Source organism: Scardinius erythrophthalmus (genome assembly GCF_964197995.2).
Source record: "Scardinius erythrophthalmus genome assembly, chromosome: 13".
In the NCBI taxonomy this organism is placed as follows: Eukaryota; Metazoa; Chordata; class Actinopteri; order Cypriniformes; family Leuciscidae; genus Scardinius; species Scardinius erythrophthalmus.
Genome location: NC_138233.1, coordinates 37517594 through 37532763, shown reverse-complemented (window position 1 = coordinate 37532763; position 15170 = coordinate 37517594). Strand labels below are relative to the sequence as shown.

Here is a 15170-nt window from a genome sequence, read left to right as displayed (position 1 = left end):
CCACGGAAAAAAGCCAAAAAAAAAAAAAAAGTATATATATATATATATATATATATATATATAAATACATCTCTCTCTCTCTCTCTCTCTCTCTCTCTCTCTCTCTCTCTCTCTCTCTCTCTCTCTCTCTCTGCGCGTGTGTGCTTTGGATACAGATAATCCGTATGTCCCGTTTTCGCCTCTTCTTCTGCGTTTAAAATGGTTTGAATATGTAAATTTGGCAAGACAAAACATCCAAATTATAAACTTTCACTCTATGATGGTTAAATTTAGCAGTTAATCCGCGAATCACATGCGTGCCGAACCGCGTGGCCTGATCCGTACGGATGAACTGTGATCCGTTGCACCCCTAATCTCTGACGTCTGCATTCATGTCTTCATCTCGCTGATAGCAGATTTCTTTTGGTCAACGAGGCGAATCCGCTTGAACCCATTGCAAACTCTTTTGCCCTCTCGTGAAATTCTCAAATGTGTGGATTCCTATTGAATGAAAATTGCCTGTGAAAATTTGCAGAACAGCGGTAAATGAGCGGTCCAGTGCCTTTAAAGTCAGCCGCTAACTTGCACATTTCCTGTTAGGTTTCTGAAGCTGAGGAGTGTTACAACACTGCTCTCCGTCTGTGCCCGACTCATGCCGACTCCCTGAACAATCTGGCCAACATCAAGCGTGAGCAAGGCAACATTGAGGACGCTGTGCAGCTCTACAGGAAAGCACTGGAGGTGAGGGGACCAGTGACGTCCACTGGAAACACACATATCCGTTATTATGTGCCTTTAAAAAAGTGATTGATTTTTAATCATGTCTTGGTTTTCTTTGTTGTAAAGGTTTTCCCTGAATTTGCCGCTGCCCATTCAAACCTGGCCAGTGTCCTGCAGCAGCAGGGGAAGCTTCAGGAGGCTCTCATGCACTATAAGGAGGCCATCAGGCATGTTCTTGAGTCTAGATATACTCATATGTTGTTAAGTATTGAGGGTTTGCACTGACGTCACTCCCTCAGCCGGACTGAGTGGCAGAAGAGCTGCTGTGTGACTTTATTTAACAGGGGAAACTGCGAAAACACGAGTTAAACAAACCATTATCCAGTCCCTCCAGGATTTCGCGATTTTTTTGTGTGATTTTTGCGATCAAAATCACTGATTTTGTGGTGGTAATTTCCAGAAATTTGTGAAAATTTTTGCGATTTTTATATTTTATAATTAGGACATCTCATTTACCATAATAGTATTATGTCAGATGCACAATAGTCATACATGACACAAATCACAAACAAAGTGCATAAAGCTTGTTTATTTTGGTCTAATCAAAATTAACTTTTAAAACAACCTATGGGCAATATTTCTACCTGACCTATGTAAATATTAACAGCAGGTGTAGTAATTTATACTGTAGAACTGTGTGTAAATCATGAGTTGAGGGGTCCTGAGCTGCAGTAGGCAACCAGTTATTTATAGTGCGGTGTTTTGCATGGCGTCCCCACTGCGTATAGCAACGCAATACAAAGTGACAGTTCGAAAGGGAACTACACGGTTACTATCGTAACCTCAGTTTCCTGAGAGTAGGGAACGAGTATTGCGTAGCCGGCCGCACTATAGTAACCTGGCAAGTTGTCACTTCAGTCGTTAAACCTGCTAAAATGGCATTTTTCGGGGACTAATATCATAGACGGTAAAAGAATAATATGGGCTAAGGCCGCGCCCCATTGGCGGGCTCTGATGTGTAATGGCGTAATGCTAGCTCATTGGCGCACACGTCAGAGGCGCCCGCGCCATTGGATGTGCAGTTTCCGCAGCACAGCCAATGAGTGAGCCAGACACTCGCTGTACAGCTGCAGCCTTCAAAATGCGCTTCAGTTAATCGAGGAAAAGGAGTTTCCCCTTTTCCCGCAACATCTGTATCCACGTAAAAATGCATTGAAACTTTAATTAAACTAGAGATATTTCAATTAGGTGATTATAATTTAATGTTTTGTGAGGTATTTTTCATTTTTTGTGATTATTTTGAGGTTAAATTAGGAATTATGCAGGATCGCAAAAAAATGAGACATTTTGTTGATTTTGCGTTGTATTCAGCGATCGCGGAATCGCGAAAAACTGGAGGGACTGATTATCAGCTTAAACTAAAGGCTGATCTCAATATAGTGTTCCTTACAACTTACCAAAGATCCAGTTGTTTCTGTGAATCACAGCGATCAATTTGTTTCTCTGCTCTGTAGCTTTCAGCAGTCTGTAAAAATATACCTCAGATTTCTTGTCAAATCTAGTTGTACAGTCAATCTCAAAGCTCTTTCCCATTTTAGATGTGTTTCGTGTGTTTTTCACGGCATTCATGCTGAAAACCAGTGTTGCCGTTCAGTGTGTGTGACCGCAGTCACTCTGGCCGACGGTGGCGTCACACGCATACCCTCTATTGGCGTCTTTCAAAGTCTCACTGTCTGTTTGTGCTTCGTGAACAGAATCAGCCCCACGTTTGCTGATGCCTACTCCAACATGGGTAACACTCTTAAAGAGATGCAGGACGTTCAGGGGGCGCTGACATGCTACACCCGAGCCATTCAGATCAACCCCGCTTTCGCCGATGCGCACAGTAACTTGGCTTCCATACACAAGGTATGAATCTTGAGCCGTGAAGAATAATACTTATTTTCAGTGTTATTTTGAATTCAAACGGTGCCACTCTGCCCTTAAAGGATTCTGGGAACATTCCTGAGGCGATTGCATCTTATCGCACTGCCCTGAAGCTCAAGCCCGACTTCCCTGATGCCTATTGCAACCTGGCTCACTGTCTACAGGTCTGTCATAATCATTCGTTAACAGACAAGTGTGCATTACTTCAATGAGCTCATTGTTTCTGCATTAAATTATTACTTAGTTTAAATTAATATATTTTTAGCTAACTGTGATTTGTATATGTGACCCTGGACCACAAAACCAGTCACATGGGTAAATTTTTTTAAATTGAGATTTATACATCACCTGAGAGCTAAATAAATAAGCTTTCCATTAATGTATGATTTGTTAGGCAATATTTGATATATGATTTGATTGACTATTGAAAATCTGGACTCTAAAGGTGCAAAAAAATCCAAACATTGAGAATCTCCTTTAAAGTTGTCCATTTATGTTGGCGATTGTGCGTCATATTCACTCACAAAAATACATGTTTTATATATTTACGGTAGGAAATTTACAAAATATCTTTACATATGAATGTAAGCATCGTGAACGTGCACATCCTCACTCCGCTCTCGGGTGGGAACGTGTGTGTGATGCTGTGTTGTACTCTGCTCTTCAGATCGTGTGTGACTGGACCGACTATGATGAGCGTATGAAGAAGCTGGTGAGCATTGTGGCGGATCAGCTGGATAAGAACCGCCTGCCGTCAGTGCACCCCCACCACAGCATGCTGTACCCCCTCTCGCATGGCTTCCGCAAGGCCATCGCAGAGAGACATGGGAACTTGTGTCTGGATAAGGTGTGTATGTTACACTAAAGGGATTTGCACTGGCCTATTCTGCTAAAATGTCAGTATTTTTCAGTGTATGAGCATCAGTGTAATACTTCTCTTGCTTTATAGATCAATGCTCTTCACAAACCTGCTTATGAGCATCCGAAGGACCTGAAGGCCAGTGCAGGCCGTTTGCGTGTGGGTTACGTTAGCTCAGATTTCGGCAACCATCCCACTTCTCACCTGATGCAGTCCATCCCTGGCATGCACAACTCCGAGAAGTTTGAGGTGAAGAGTCTGTTATGTAAAGGTCTTTCTGTTGAGCAGATTTCTGCTGCCATTTGTGTTGCATATGAGAAACAAAAGTGGAATGAAGTCGAGCTACTCGTTTGAGCTCAGAACAGGTTTACTCGCGGGCCAATCTCGATCACACAACACCGTTACTACTCAGCGCAGGAGATCCAGTGAGAAAGCGTTTGAATTCACAGCAAAATTAATAACATCGCAGCAAGATCTAGTGAGAAGTGTTCAAATTTGGTGCGAACAAGTTATAGAAGGCTTTTCAATCCACAAATCACCAACATTCACCATGGATTTTATGTAGTAACGCTAACTGTAACCATGGTATTGTGGCAGAAATAGTCAAATGTTTTGACATTATTCATCTCAGGGTTCGTACAACCTTTAGAGAGTTAAATTCATGTACTTTTCAAGGGCTTTCAAGTGCTTCACACTTTTTCCAGCACTTCAAAGCTCTCTCTCTCTCTCTCTCTCTCTCTCTCTCTCTCTCTCTCTCTCTCTCTCTCTCTCTCTCTCTCTCTCTCTCTCTCTCTCTCTCTCTCTCTCTCTCTCTCTCTCTCTCTCTCTCTCTCTCTCTCTCTCTCTCTCTCTCTCTCTCTCTCTCTCTCTCTCTCTCTCTCTGTGTGTGTGTGTGATTTGTAAAACTTTTTTTTAAAGACATGAAATAACCACTATAACCAGTAGATGGCAGGAGAGGACCACATATTTATTATTATTTCCACTTATTGATTATTTCCACTCCCTAATTTATGGAAAATAAGTAGGAAGTCACAAAGTCTCATGAAAAGCACAAACTTTTCTTCACATTGTGACTGAATTGCACAGAAAACAAGTAAAGAGCGCTTCTTTTGTAATCACTGAGTCTGTCGGTCAGTTCAGCATGTTACTTTAAAAGAACAATGGTTCATTTACCAAGAGTAGAATATTTACATTTTGTCTATAAAAAATATGTTTTTGCAAGTTACTGTTATTAATAAGTTAATTAAATCTGCATCTCAATTCATGCTCAGTGCTTTGTCAAATTGCCAATAAACAAGCATGTAATATTTTTAGTAACTGCACTTATTAATGCAAAAATAGTAATTTTATGATTAAAGTAACTCCATGATTAACCCCCCCCCCCCTCATACTGTTGTGTTTTGTGCAGGTGTTCTGCTACGCCCTCAGCCCTGATGACAGCACCAACTTCAGAGTTAAAGTCTTGGCAGAGTCTCATCACTTCATCGACCTCTCACAGGCGAGTTTAGGCATCGCATCATCTTCCTCCTCCTCTCAGGGGACCTGTTTTGATTTCATCATGCTTTCATCTCTCCACAGATCCCCTGTAATGGAAAAGCGGCCGACAGGATCTTTCAAGATGGAGTCCACATCCTGGTCAACATGAATGGTTATACTAAAGGAGCGCGCAATGAGCTGTTCGCACTGCGCCCTGCACCCATTCAGGTTAGCCTTTCAGAGTCCAGCTTACAGTATGGCATCTGTGTTAATCCACAACATTTTTTTAATGTTATTAAGTTAATGTAATGTGCGCATTATGTGATTGGAATATGTTTACCGTGTTGGTGATATAACAGGCATAGACCTGTGCCATATTTAGAGGAGCCATGTGCAACAGATTCCTTAAATAAAAAAACTTAGTGATCATTTTCTTACAATTGTATTAAGGATTGTCTTGCATATTGGCTCGAGACAGCCAGAACGATTAGCATCTTGTGTCACCATTAAAATAGCTATTTTCTATTGTAATATATATTTGAAGATGTCATTACTGTGTTTAAAGCTGAATTTTCTGCATCATTACTCCAGTCTTCAGGGTCACATGATCCCTCACAGTTCATATTTTTGAGGAAACTGTGATATTTTTCAGTCTTTACTGACATGCTTGATCAATTTAATGTGTCCTTGCAGAATAAAAGTACTAATTTCTTTTTAAAAAGAATCTTTCTGACCCTAACGTTTGAACAGTAGAGTATATCAGATTATACATAAAGGTTTAGTTGAATAATAACTGTATTTTCTCCAATCCGCACAGGCCATGTGGCTGGGATACCCAGGCACCAGTGGTGCTCCCTTCATGGACTACATCATCAGTGACAAGGACACGTCGCCTATTGAGTACGCAGAGCAATACTCTGAGAAACTGGCCTACATGCCCAACACCTTCTTCATTGGAGATCATGCTAACATGTTCCCTCACCTCAAGGTAACGTTCAGTCTCGCACCACATGATTTTATTTTGATCTATGACAGAAGAGAAGGTTCACGTTTTTCTCTTTGCCCAATAGAAAAAAGCAGTGATAGACTTCAAGTCAAATGGACACATTTTTGACAACCGCATAGTGCTGAACGGCATCGATCTGAAAGCCTTTCTGGAAAGCCTGCCGGATGTCAAAGTGGTGAAGGTTAGTCAAGAGATCACCGCTTTAATCAGCCTCTCATTTCCTTCACCCAGCTAAACAGACATGCTAACGTTTCCTCCCCCGCTATTAGATGGACTGTGATGGTCAAGAGGTGGCTGACAGCAACGGTGCCCTTTCCATGCCCGTCATCCCGATGAACACGGCTGCCGAGGCCATCATTAACATGATCAACCAGGGCCAGATCCAGGTCACCATCAACGGCTTTACCGTCAGCAACGGCCTGGCCACCACTCAGGTACGGCCCTATCGAGGCTCTCCTCTCACTGATTTCCCTGCTTCTTCCTGGCTGTGCGGGTCCTGGCTTGTGTTTACTCCTGTCCTTCATTCTCAGCATGACAGATCTGTGGATAATTGACCACGTTTACATGCACAACACCAGCCTTCATTCTGTGAAAGAGGGTTACATGCACACTCTTTTGTGATCCTCCATTTTGTTTTGACATTCTGATTTGTGTCACTGGAGTATTTAATGTGTTCACGTGAATCATACACAGAATATATCACTCTCTAATTAATAATACTTCTGAAAATGGCTTTGTATGTAAATGTGGTCCCTGACACCTCAATCATGGCCTAATCGTCAATGTCTAATTCATTATGGCGATCAAAGCAGTGTTGGGGTGTTCTTATCGAACGCGGTTGCGTTTGTACTCGCACGCGAGAGCCTTGATTTCACTCCGATTGGTGATGAAACGACTCTAATCATCTCAGATCAGTTTCCTCCTTCGATCAGCTCCTGATTGACTCCTGCTTTAAGGGAAGATCTGGGAAAAAGACGATTTGATGACCGTAGGCGGAGTCAGAATATTACCACATGTTGTTGTTTTTCAGATTTTTACATTGGAGGAGGTTGTAGTATCTGGGACTGTAGCCTTGCAGGTATGGCACACTCGAGCTGGCTGAGAAACGCACGCTTTGAGCAAGGATATGTGCAATAGGCATTCCCCCTTCACTTGGGCCTTCACACACCACTGCTGTAGGGCACAAACACGGTGGCGGAGAAGCTGGGATGGGCGACACTGTTTTAGGGAACATGCTTGTCTTCTCAGTACCTTAACTAGCGACTCATGTGTTCTTCAACCTTTCTGTTTAGATTAACAACAAGGCAGCAACCGGAGAAGAAGTTCCCCGAACCATTGTGGTGACCACCCGCTCGCAATACGGCCTTCCTGAAGACGCTATTGTCTATTGCAACTTCAACCAGCTCTACAAGATTGACCCTCCCACCCTGCAGATGTGGGCCAATGTAAGATTTATAGGGGGAAGATGGGCTTTTATTAACAACACTTGTCTATGCAGTGGAAACGCAAATTGGAATCAGCGCTGCATGATTAGAGAAAAGCTGTGGCATTTCCTTTTGACAAAAACACCCATAGTGCACTTTGGATTTTGGCGCTGCCCATTTGTCTATCCGACTGTCCGTGGGCAGTGATGCAAAAATGCAGAAGTTCAGTCTGTAGTTTGAACTAAAGCCCAAGAGTTGTCCAAATCTGCTGGATGATGCAAAACAGGTCATTGCTGACTAATAACAGGGGTCTCTGGGTGCGGAGAACACAGAGAAAGTGTTCATATTGTTTCCTCATTTACGCACAATACTAACATTAATAATAGAAAGCTAGTTAAATCTGTCAACTTATTGAACTATTGTATTATTTACATGGTTTAGGGCGGTATAGCTAAAGGCATTATCTACATAACTGTTTCGCTGTTGTTTCTCCAGCTAAATAATATCTTTGTTCATTAATACTGAAGCAGTTTTCAATTTTGAAGTCCCCCTGTGGTGAAAATCCAGCTTTTAATGTTGTTTATGTGTCTATGTGGTGTGTTTAATATTAGGGCTGTGCCGGTAAACTTGACAACCGCACCACCGCGGTGGCTGAGTAGTACCGGCGGTGTTTTGCCAAAAAAAATTTTTTGTATATGAATGCTGTTTTACATTAATATTATGACACACAAAGCGTTGTTTACAAAAGAAATAATAGGTTAGCAATTAAATGTTATATCGCAGCCATGTAAAAGTTTGAATTCATGACGAGAGAGATAGTTGTAGCCTACGTGAGCGCATAAACTTAAGCTTTGTCGGCTTTGAATTCTGGTTTGCGATCTGGTCACCCGATTATTAGCGAATTTAAAAATATTCCATTAGTTATTCCTTATAGAAAGCTTGAATTATCTACTTTTAAACAAAACAATTCAAAACGAAAATAAACCGACTAGCATATGCTTATGTTTTCCGTATGAAGTGTGCATTTCTCAGGCGCGTTCACTTCAAGAGTGAGCATCGTCAACTTCATATTTGCAGCTCGACACTGACACACACACACGCACACAAAACACTTTATTAATAAACAATTCAAATGTCTCCTTGCTATATTTGACACGTTCATAATCATTACTTTTGCCGGTTCTTTGTGACAGCTGTTATGTGCGTTATTTGCAGCACTGCGTCACCACTGCATCAGCACCAGAACATTGAGATTTTATTTTAGAGAATGATCGCACAACAGACATTAGAACATTAGATATTCTATAATTAAATCAACTAATCGAATATTCAAAAATCGTGACTCATCCCTGCATGGAATTTCTTTTTTCTTTTCCCATATCTTCACTCGCGTCTCACCCAAAGACGCGTTAAACGTTTCTTCCTTTGTTCGCTTTTAGGTCGATTATTTTCGTATTCTTTACTGTGTTAAAGTAGAAAAACGCTGTAGGACAGATAGCCAACATTTTTACTTGTAAGTCAAATTATTTTTAACACAGTTTGTGCTTGTTAGACATATGATAATTGGTAAGGCGCGTCAAGTTCATTTTGTAAAGCGCGTTTCACACGCGCGGGTGATTTTAGTTTTGCTTTCTCTGGCAGCGCGCAAACAGCTTAAATGCCTTGCCCTTGTGGAAGATAAAATTCGCTCTTCATACCTTTTACAAGTAGAAAACATGAGGATATCAGAAACGAGATCGATGGTCTCTTTCCTGCTCGTGTCCACATCCCTCTCAAAGCGCAGAGCGGTAGGCTTTATCACGCGCCTTTGTGTGGAAAGTTTTTATTTTATTTTATTTTATTTTTTTAATAGATTCAGCTTTATTATATTATGTAAGTTACCAGTATTTACTGATATTTATTTCAATGCTTTTCAGGCTTTAGTGTGTAGTTTCTTTTTTTTTTTTTAACACCCCCCCCCCCCCCCCCCCAACCACCGCAACACCGCCGGTATTTGGGTCCATTACTACCGCGGTGGTAAAAAACTGCCACCGTCACAGCCCTATTTAATATGCTTTAAGGCGAGACACTACAGGTGAATAGGGTAACATTTTTAACTAGCAGATATCACCATGAAACTTTCCCAGTTGATTACCTACATTAAGATGAGAAAAAAATGTATTACAAGTTTTCTGTAATTTAATGTTTAAATATGCAAATTAGGCAATATCTAATTTAATATGCGCTAATTTGCATATATTAAAAAAAAAAACGAAATCTGAGTATTGGATAAAGCCAGGTTAAAAGTTATTTTTTCATTGTGTTCACATATTAGATGGGGAAAAAAATTACAGAGGGATTTATGGATATCTACTTCTGTTATCCTGTAAATCAGAATATACTGTCAATAGCCTTAAAAAAATGATTTTCGCCATGTTTTTTGGAATAAAATGTTAAATAAATCAGGCTAGGAATAATATATTTACAAATCCCTCTGTAACTGTCTTTATAATATAACTAGGTACAAGACTGGAAGGTTTGGTGTATATCGGTGCTACTGAAGTGGAGATTTCGGACTTGGAGTATGAGAGAAAGGTCATTTTGAGAAAACGGGCTTTAAAGATTTATCATAAGCCAATGAGATTACGCATTCAGCCCTTTTACTTTCACGATTGGTTGCTGATACAAAGGAAATTACCATATTTGGATCCGACAGCATTGTACAGTAGAGAGAGAGCTTTCCAGCGGTGTGTGTGATGACAGGGTGCAGGCAGCGATCGCGGAGCAGATGTTGATTAAGAACGCCAACTTTTGTTGAATTTCTGAGAAATCTACAGAAGCAAACAGACAAAGTGTAGTAAAATAAAGACCTAAATGTGTATTTCTGACTTTTTTCCACCACAAGTCTGAAAGAAGACATGTTATTGAAGACAAATATCCCAAAATCTCAAAATTGACCAGTAAAAAACCCCGATATTTTTGCCTCCTGTGTCTCGCCTTAAGACAAACCATGTGTAATTCATAAGTCGACACCATTGCTGCGTATTTTCTCCTTAAAACTGCAGTGAAGGGGCGTAGAACTAACTGAGGCAAGGGTGTCGAGTTACATTCAAGATATTTTAAGGCATGAAGGCTTTTTTTTTCAAGGAAAAAAACGTTTAAATATGTAATTTTGGTTTTAAGGGATAAAATGATTGACTACAGGGGGACTTTAATTATTTCAACCAAGCAGCCATTTTTGCAAAGCACATTGAAAATGAATAATGTACAAAACGTGAAAAAAAATAAGTATAAAATATCAAATATAAATTTTTGTTTTTATATGCACCTGCAATAAGGCCCGCAACTGTGGTGACCAGCAGAGGCTTCTGCAGACATGTTTTGAGTAACCTCAAATCTTTGTAGTCTTTGACTCAGAGTGAATTGAAATGGTGGTGTTTGTAATGGATTGACTGAAGCGAACAGCGTGTGCTGGTGGTAAAGCGGCTTCTCTCCGCTGTGCAGATCCTGAAGCGCGTGCCCAACAGTGTGCTGTGGCTGCTGCGCTTCCCGGCCGTGGGCGAGCCCAACATCCAGCAGTACGCCCAGAACCTGGGCCTGCCCGCGTCCCGCATCATCTTCTCCCCGGTGGCCCCGAAGGAGGAGCACGTGCGGCGAGGACAGCTGGCCGACGTGTGCCTGGACACCCCGCTCTGCAACGGACACACCACAGGCATGGACGTGCTGTGGGCCGGGACCCCCATGGTCACTATGCCAGGTAACACACACGAGGAGCGAGGGGTGTAACGAGACCCTCATGTCACGATTCGATACATATCACGATACCATATTATTGCGATACTCCAAGACACATGATAAAAGATTAACAAAAGGGTTGGACTTGGTGCTGAAACCCAAAGCACAGGACGATAGAGACACCAGAATAACAATATTCATGATCCTGAAGATGAAAACACTGAATTATTGTAGACTCTTTCACTGACTAGATATATTTAAAATAATGTCGGCCACTTTTACTGGTAACATCAGACATCTGGCATTGTCAGGACACACACTTATTCCCCCAGTGCATTATTATATATTATATTCAACATTATATATAGTAGGTTAATGTAGAACTGACACTAAAACTTTGAAAACTTGAATTTTTTCATGGACAATAATTTTAATTTTGTCTGAACTATTCGCAATACATATTGTCACTGTCCACGATACGTATTGTTGTATTGTGACACGATATATTGTTACACCCTTACTAGAGCACATGCTAAAAAATGTGCCTTTTAATTCAGAGGCTTCAACCCATTTCTTATTATCAGTGTGGTCTGTAAGCGTGACTATAGGCACTGCTTAGACTTCAGTGGTTTCTTTGGATGACTAAAAATGAAAAGAAGAAATCCCTTAGACTTCAAGGGACCCGAATCATGTATCATAGAGACACCAACATCCTAGCAACCAACCAGAACTCATGAGCAAGTCTGTGGCAAAACCCTCAAGCCCGAAGTATACTTCAGTTCTGATAACAGTATGAACTGAAGGTGGAAAACAGTATGTAATTCAAGTAGAATTGAATGTTACTGTAGTATCTGGGATGTAGACACCTGATGTTTCCTCCAGAGTGTGTGTGAATGCTTCTCCTGTGTGTCCTGTGTCCCGCAGGAGAGACGCTGGCCTCGCGGGTCGCCACCTCTCAGCTCACGTGTCTCGGCTGTCTCGAACTCATCGCTCAGAGCCGGCAGGAGTACGAGGACGTCGCCGTGAAGCTCGGCACGGATATGGAATTGTAAGCTCACTTTGTCAATTTCTGCTTTCAAAACCAGACATGTTTAATAGGGTTGGGCTGATAGATGTCATGATCACATCATGATCAGGAAAAAGGCAAAGAACAAACAAAAGCCAGGCATAATAAATGCTCACATACAAATGAACATATAATCACAGTAATATGCGCATACACATATAAACAATTAAATAAACCAGAAACAAAAGTAATAAATAAATGACGTTTTATCCAGAGCTTGTCTCCTTAAAATAATCTAAAAATGGGCTTCAAGATTTCAAGAAAAGATCGGCTTTCATTCTGACTCCAAAGTTAATCTTTTCAAGTTTGAGGGCTTAGATCAATAACCCACTACAGCATTGTGTGTTTTACAAACTATAAATGTATTGTTGTCTGAAACCCTAAAATGAACCTAATGTGGTTGAAAGCCCCGAATAGTGAGATAAGACCAGCGCTGCGCTCCTCAGGGGTCAGCTGATGCACAGCCTGCACACATCCAGACGAAACAGTCTAGAGGAAGATGAGAACGTTACGTGTTTAACGTTTAATGTTTCCCCTCATGATGTCAGCGGCCATCGCGATGTCTGAATGTGAAGATGCGCCACTTTAGTAGACATCGCCCAGCTCTAGTGTTTAAAGCGGTCATCAGATGCCCATTGTCCACAAGTTGGTGTGACTCTTTAGGGTCTTCCTGTAAAGTGTGTAACGTATACTTTGGTTAAAATTCCTCAATGGGTGTTTAAAGCAACTCCCTTCACCTCCTCAAAAACAGCTCTGTTCACGGCGACCCGTTTCAGTGCGTGTCTCTTTATAGCAGGGTTTCTCAAACTCCGTCCTGGAGGGCCACTGTCCTGCACAGTTTAGCGCTAACACACCTAGCTGTGAGTTTCTAGTGATCCTGAAGACCTTGATTAGCTTGCTCAGGTGTGTTTGATCAGGGTTGGAGCTAAACTGTGCAGGACAGTGGCCCTCCAGGACCGAGTTTGAGAAACTCTGCTTTAAATGATAATGAGCAACTGCCCCACCCCCGCCCCCCCAAGACACGTAAAGTGTTGCCTTGGCGGACAGTATACAAATGGCGGAGGGGGAAATATGCTAATACGGGACAGTCCGTCAGTGGTTGTGGGCGGAGCATGAGCATTATGACATCACATTGCTCAGAAAAGCCAAACGGCCTGATTATTGAGAGTGTTTAGGCTTTTTGAGGATAAAAATAAACGAGTGAATGGATTTTTTCCATTGTATGGTGGTTGTGTCCTCACACTGCAAACACACATTTATATGCAAACGCCACATAAAAGTGAATCTTGCATCTGACGAGCCTTTCGGATAAGCGCACCTAAACGCTCTGCTGTCCCTCTCTTGTCCCGCCCAGCCTGAAGAAGGTGCGCTCCCGCGTCTGGAAGCAGCGCATCTGCAGCCCGCTCTTCAACACCAAACAGTACACGCAGGAGCTGGAGAGGCTGTACCTGCAGATGTGGGAGCATCACGCCGCCGGGGCCAAGCCCGACCACCTGGTGAAGATGCAGTCTGTGGAGAGCAGCGAGAGCACCTGAGCATGTGTGTGTGTGTGAGTGAGTGAGTGTGTGTGTGGCAGGCGATGAGAGACTCACAGGTGAGCACGTCACGATCACCCCGGACCGAGACCTCGCACTCTTCCCCTCCATGTTTGTTGGCTCCGCTGATTTTGTTTTGTTTTTCTGTGGTTGATTGAAGTGGATCTGAAATACGGACTCGATCCTGAAATGTACCCGTCATCAACGCAGATAGGGTCTCTTTTGTTAGTTAGTTAGCTGGGTCATGTGCGTCTTGGACTCTTTCAGCTTCGACATCATGGCTTGAACCCGGGTGACGGATGCACACCTCGGATCTGCAGTGTTCTCCCCCGATGAATGCCAACTCTGTGTCCGTATGCAGTCAATAGAAAATAATCCTCTGTTGTTTCTGAGAACACGCTCACCAGAGGAGTGTATCATTACACACACTGACTCAAGCCCTGCGAGCCGCTCAAGTGTTGACTCCCGCTTCTTCTTCTTGATTTTTTATGGTTTTACCAGGAAAGGTGTAGGTAAGTATGTTGTAAGATGTTCTGGTTTTGTACACTGTCTTCCTCTGAACTGCTTTTATTTAAGCTGTGCGTGTGTCAGTTCTGCGAGGCTCTACATGAACTGAAATAAAGAGATGTGGCAAACCTTGAGGAGAGTTGCACATGCTTGGCTGCGGGTTTCTTTTCTGTTCTCTCTCACCGTTCAGTCCTTTCAGGAGCCGACACATTATGAAACTAACAATAGTGACATACTGGTTATTGTGATGATATTGCTGTTACGTTGTTGCTGACTGAACTGTGATGTGCACCCATTGTAAATTTGATCGCTGTATTCAGTTTAGTTCAATAAAGAAATGCTGAAGATGTTTCTACACCTGGGTGGCCTGTCCTAGATCCTTCACGTTGCATCGCTCATTAGCTGATATAGTTATAGCTTTATTAACAGAGCCCTTAAAACTGTGATGGACAGGGTTCGTACAAGGCGCTTTAAGCACTCGGATTTCATGGAAAACCCGTGATCAGTCATATTCAGGAAGAGCTGCTTCAATTATTAAGACGATATATGAAGAGTTCAGATAGTGAACTCTGAAATCTGAAATTCTCTTCTAGAACGATCATTTTTATCAAGCTCGTATTTAAGTTCAGTAATGAAGATTACCTATTAATAGTCATTTAAGTGAAAATGCTGAACTTAAATATGAGCTTGATAAAAATGATCATTCTAGAAGAAAGTGTCAGACGGCACTCAGAGGCTTTGCGTCTGAACTCTTCATATGTAACATTAGTTTTACATTTGTTTTAATTTTAACTAGTGTTAACACTTCTCACACAGAGTGAATGCCGAAGCCCGTCTTCCACAGATACAGAGCCGTTCCTCATGGTTATGAGTGTGATATTGCTCATAAACATCCAAGCTTTCATTCTTAAGGTCAATCATATATTTATGAAAATAAATCAGTTTGAATTAGGAAAGC

The 15170-nt window shown here is 41.8% G+C and overlaps 1 protein-coding gene across 2 annotated transcripts in view; it reads left to right on the top strand.

Annotated features, from left to right (window-relative positions):
• LOC308701159 (UDP-N-acetylglucosamine--peptide N-acetylglucosaminyltransferase 110 kDa subunit) overlaps nucleotides 1–14569 on the top strand; it is a 28528-nt gene extending 13959 nt beyond the window's left edge. For both annotated transcript variants that reach the window (XM_081383284.1, XM_081383283.1), the window contains exons 8-22: nucleotides 580–720; nucleotides 826–926; nucleotides 2454–2607; nucleotides 2688–2789; nucleotides 3293–3472; nucleotides 3575–3733; nucleotides 4893–4982; nucleotides 5063–5188; nucleotides 5778–5948; nucleotides 6031–6147; nucleotides 6236–6400; nucleotides 7259–7411; nucleotides 10874–11126; nucleotides 12029–12152; nucleotides 13525–14569. In XM_081383284.1, coding sequence (XP_081239410.1) covers nucleotides 580–720; nucleotides 826–926; nucleotides 2454–2607; nucleotides 2688–2789; nucleotides 3293–3472; nucleotides 3575–3733; nucleotides 4893–4982; nucleotides 5063–5188; nucleotides 5778–5948; nucleotides 6031–6147; nucleotides 6236–6400; nucleotides 7259–7411; nucleotides 10874–11126; nucleotides 12029–12152; nucleotides 13525–13705 — 2217 coding nt within the window. In that variant the 3' untranslated portion in view covers nucleotides 13706–14569. The remainder of the gene's footprint in view (nucleotides 1–579; nucleotides 721–825; nucleotides 927–2453; nucleotides 2608–2687; nucleotides 2790–3292; nucleotides 3473–3574; nucleotides 3734–4892; nucleotides 4983–5062; nucleotides 5189–5777; nucleotides 5949–6030; nucleotides 6148–6235; nucleotides 6401–7258; nucleotides 7412–10873; nucleotides 11127–12028; nucleotides 12153–13524) is intronic.
• Nucleotides 14570–15170: the final 601 nt, after the last annotated feature.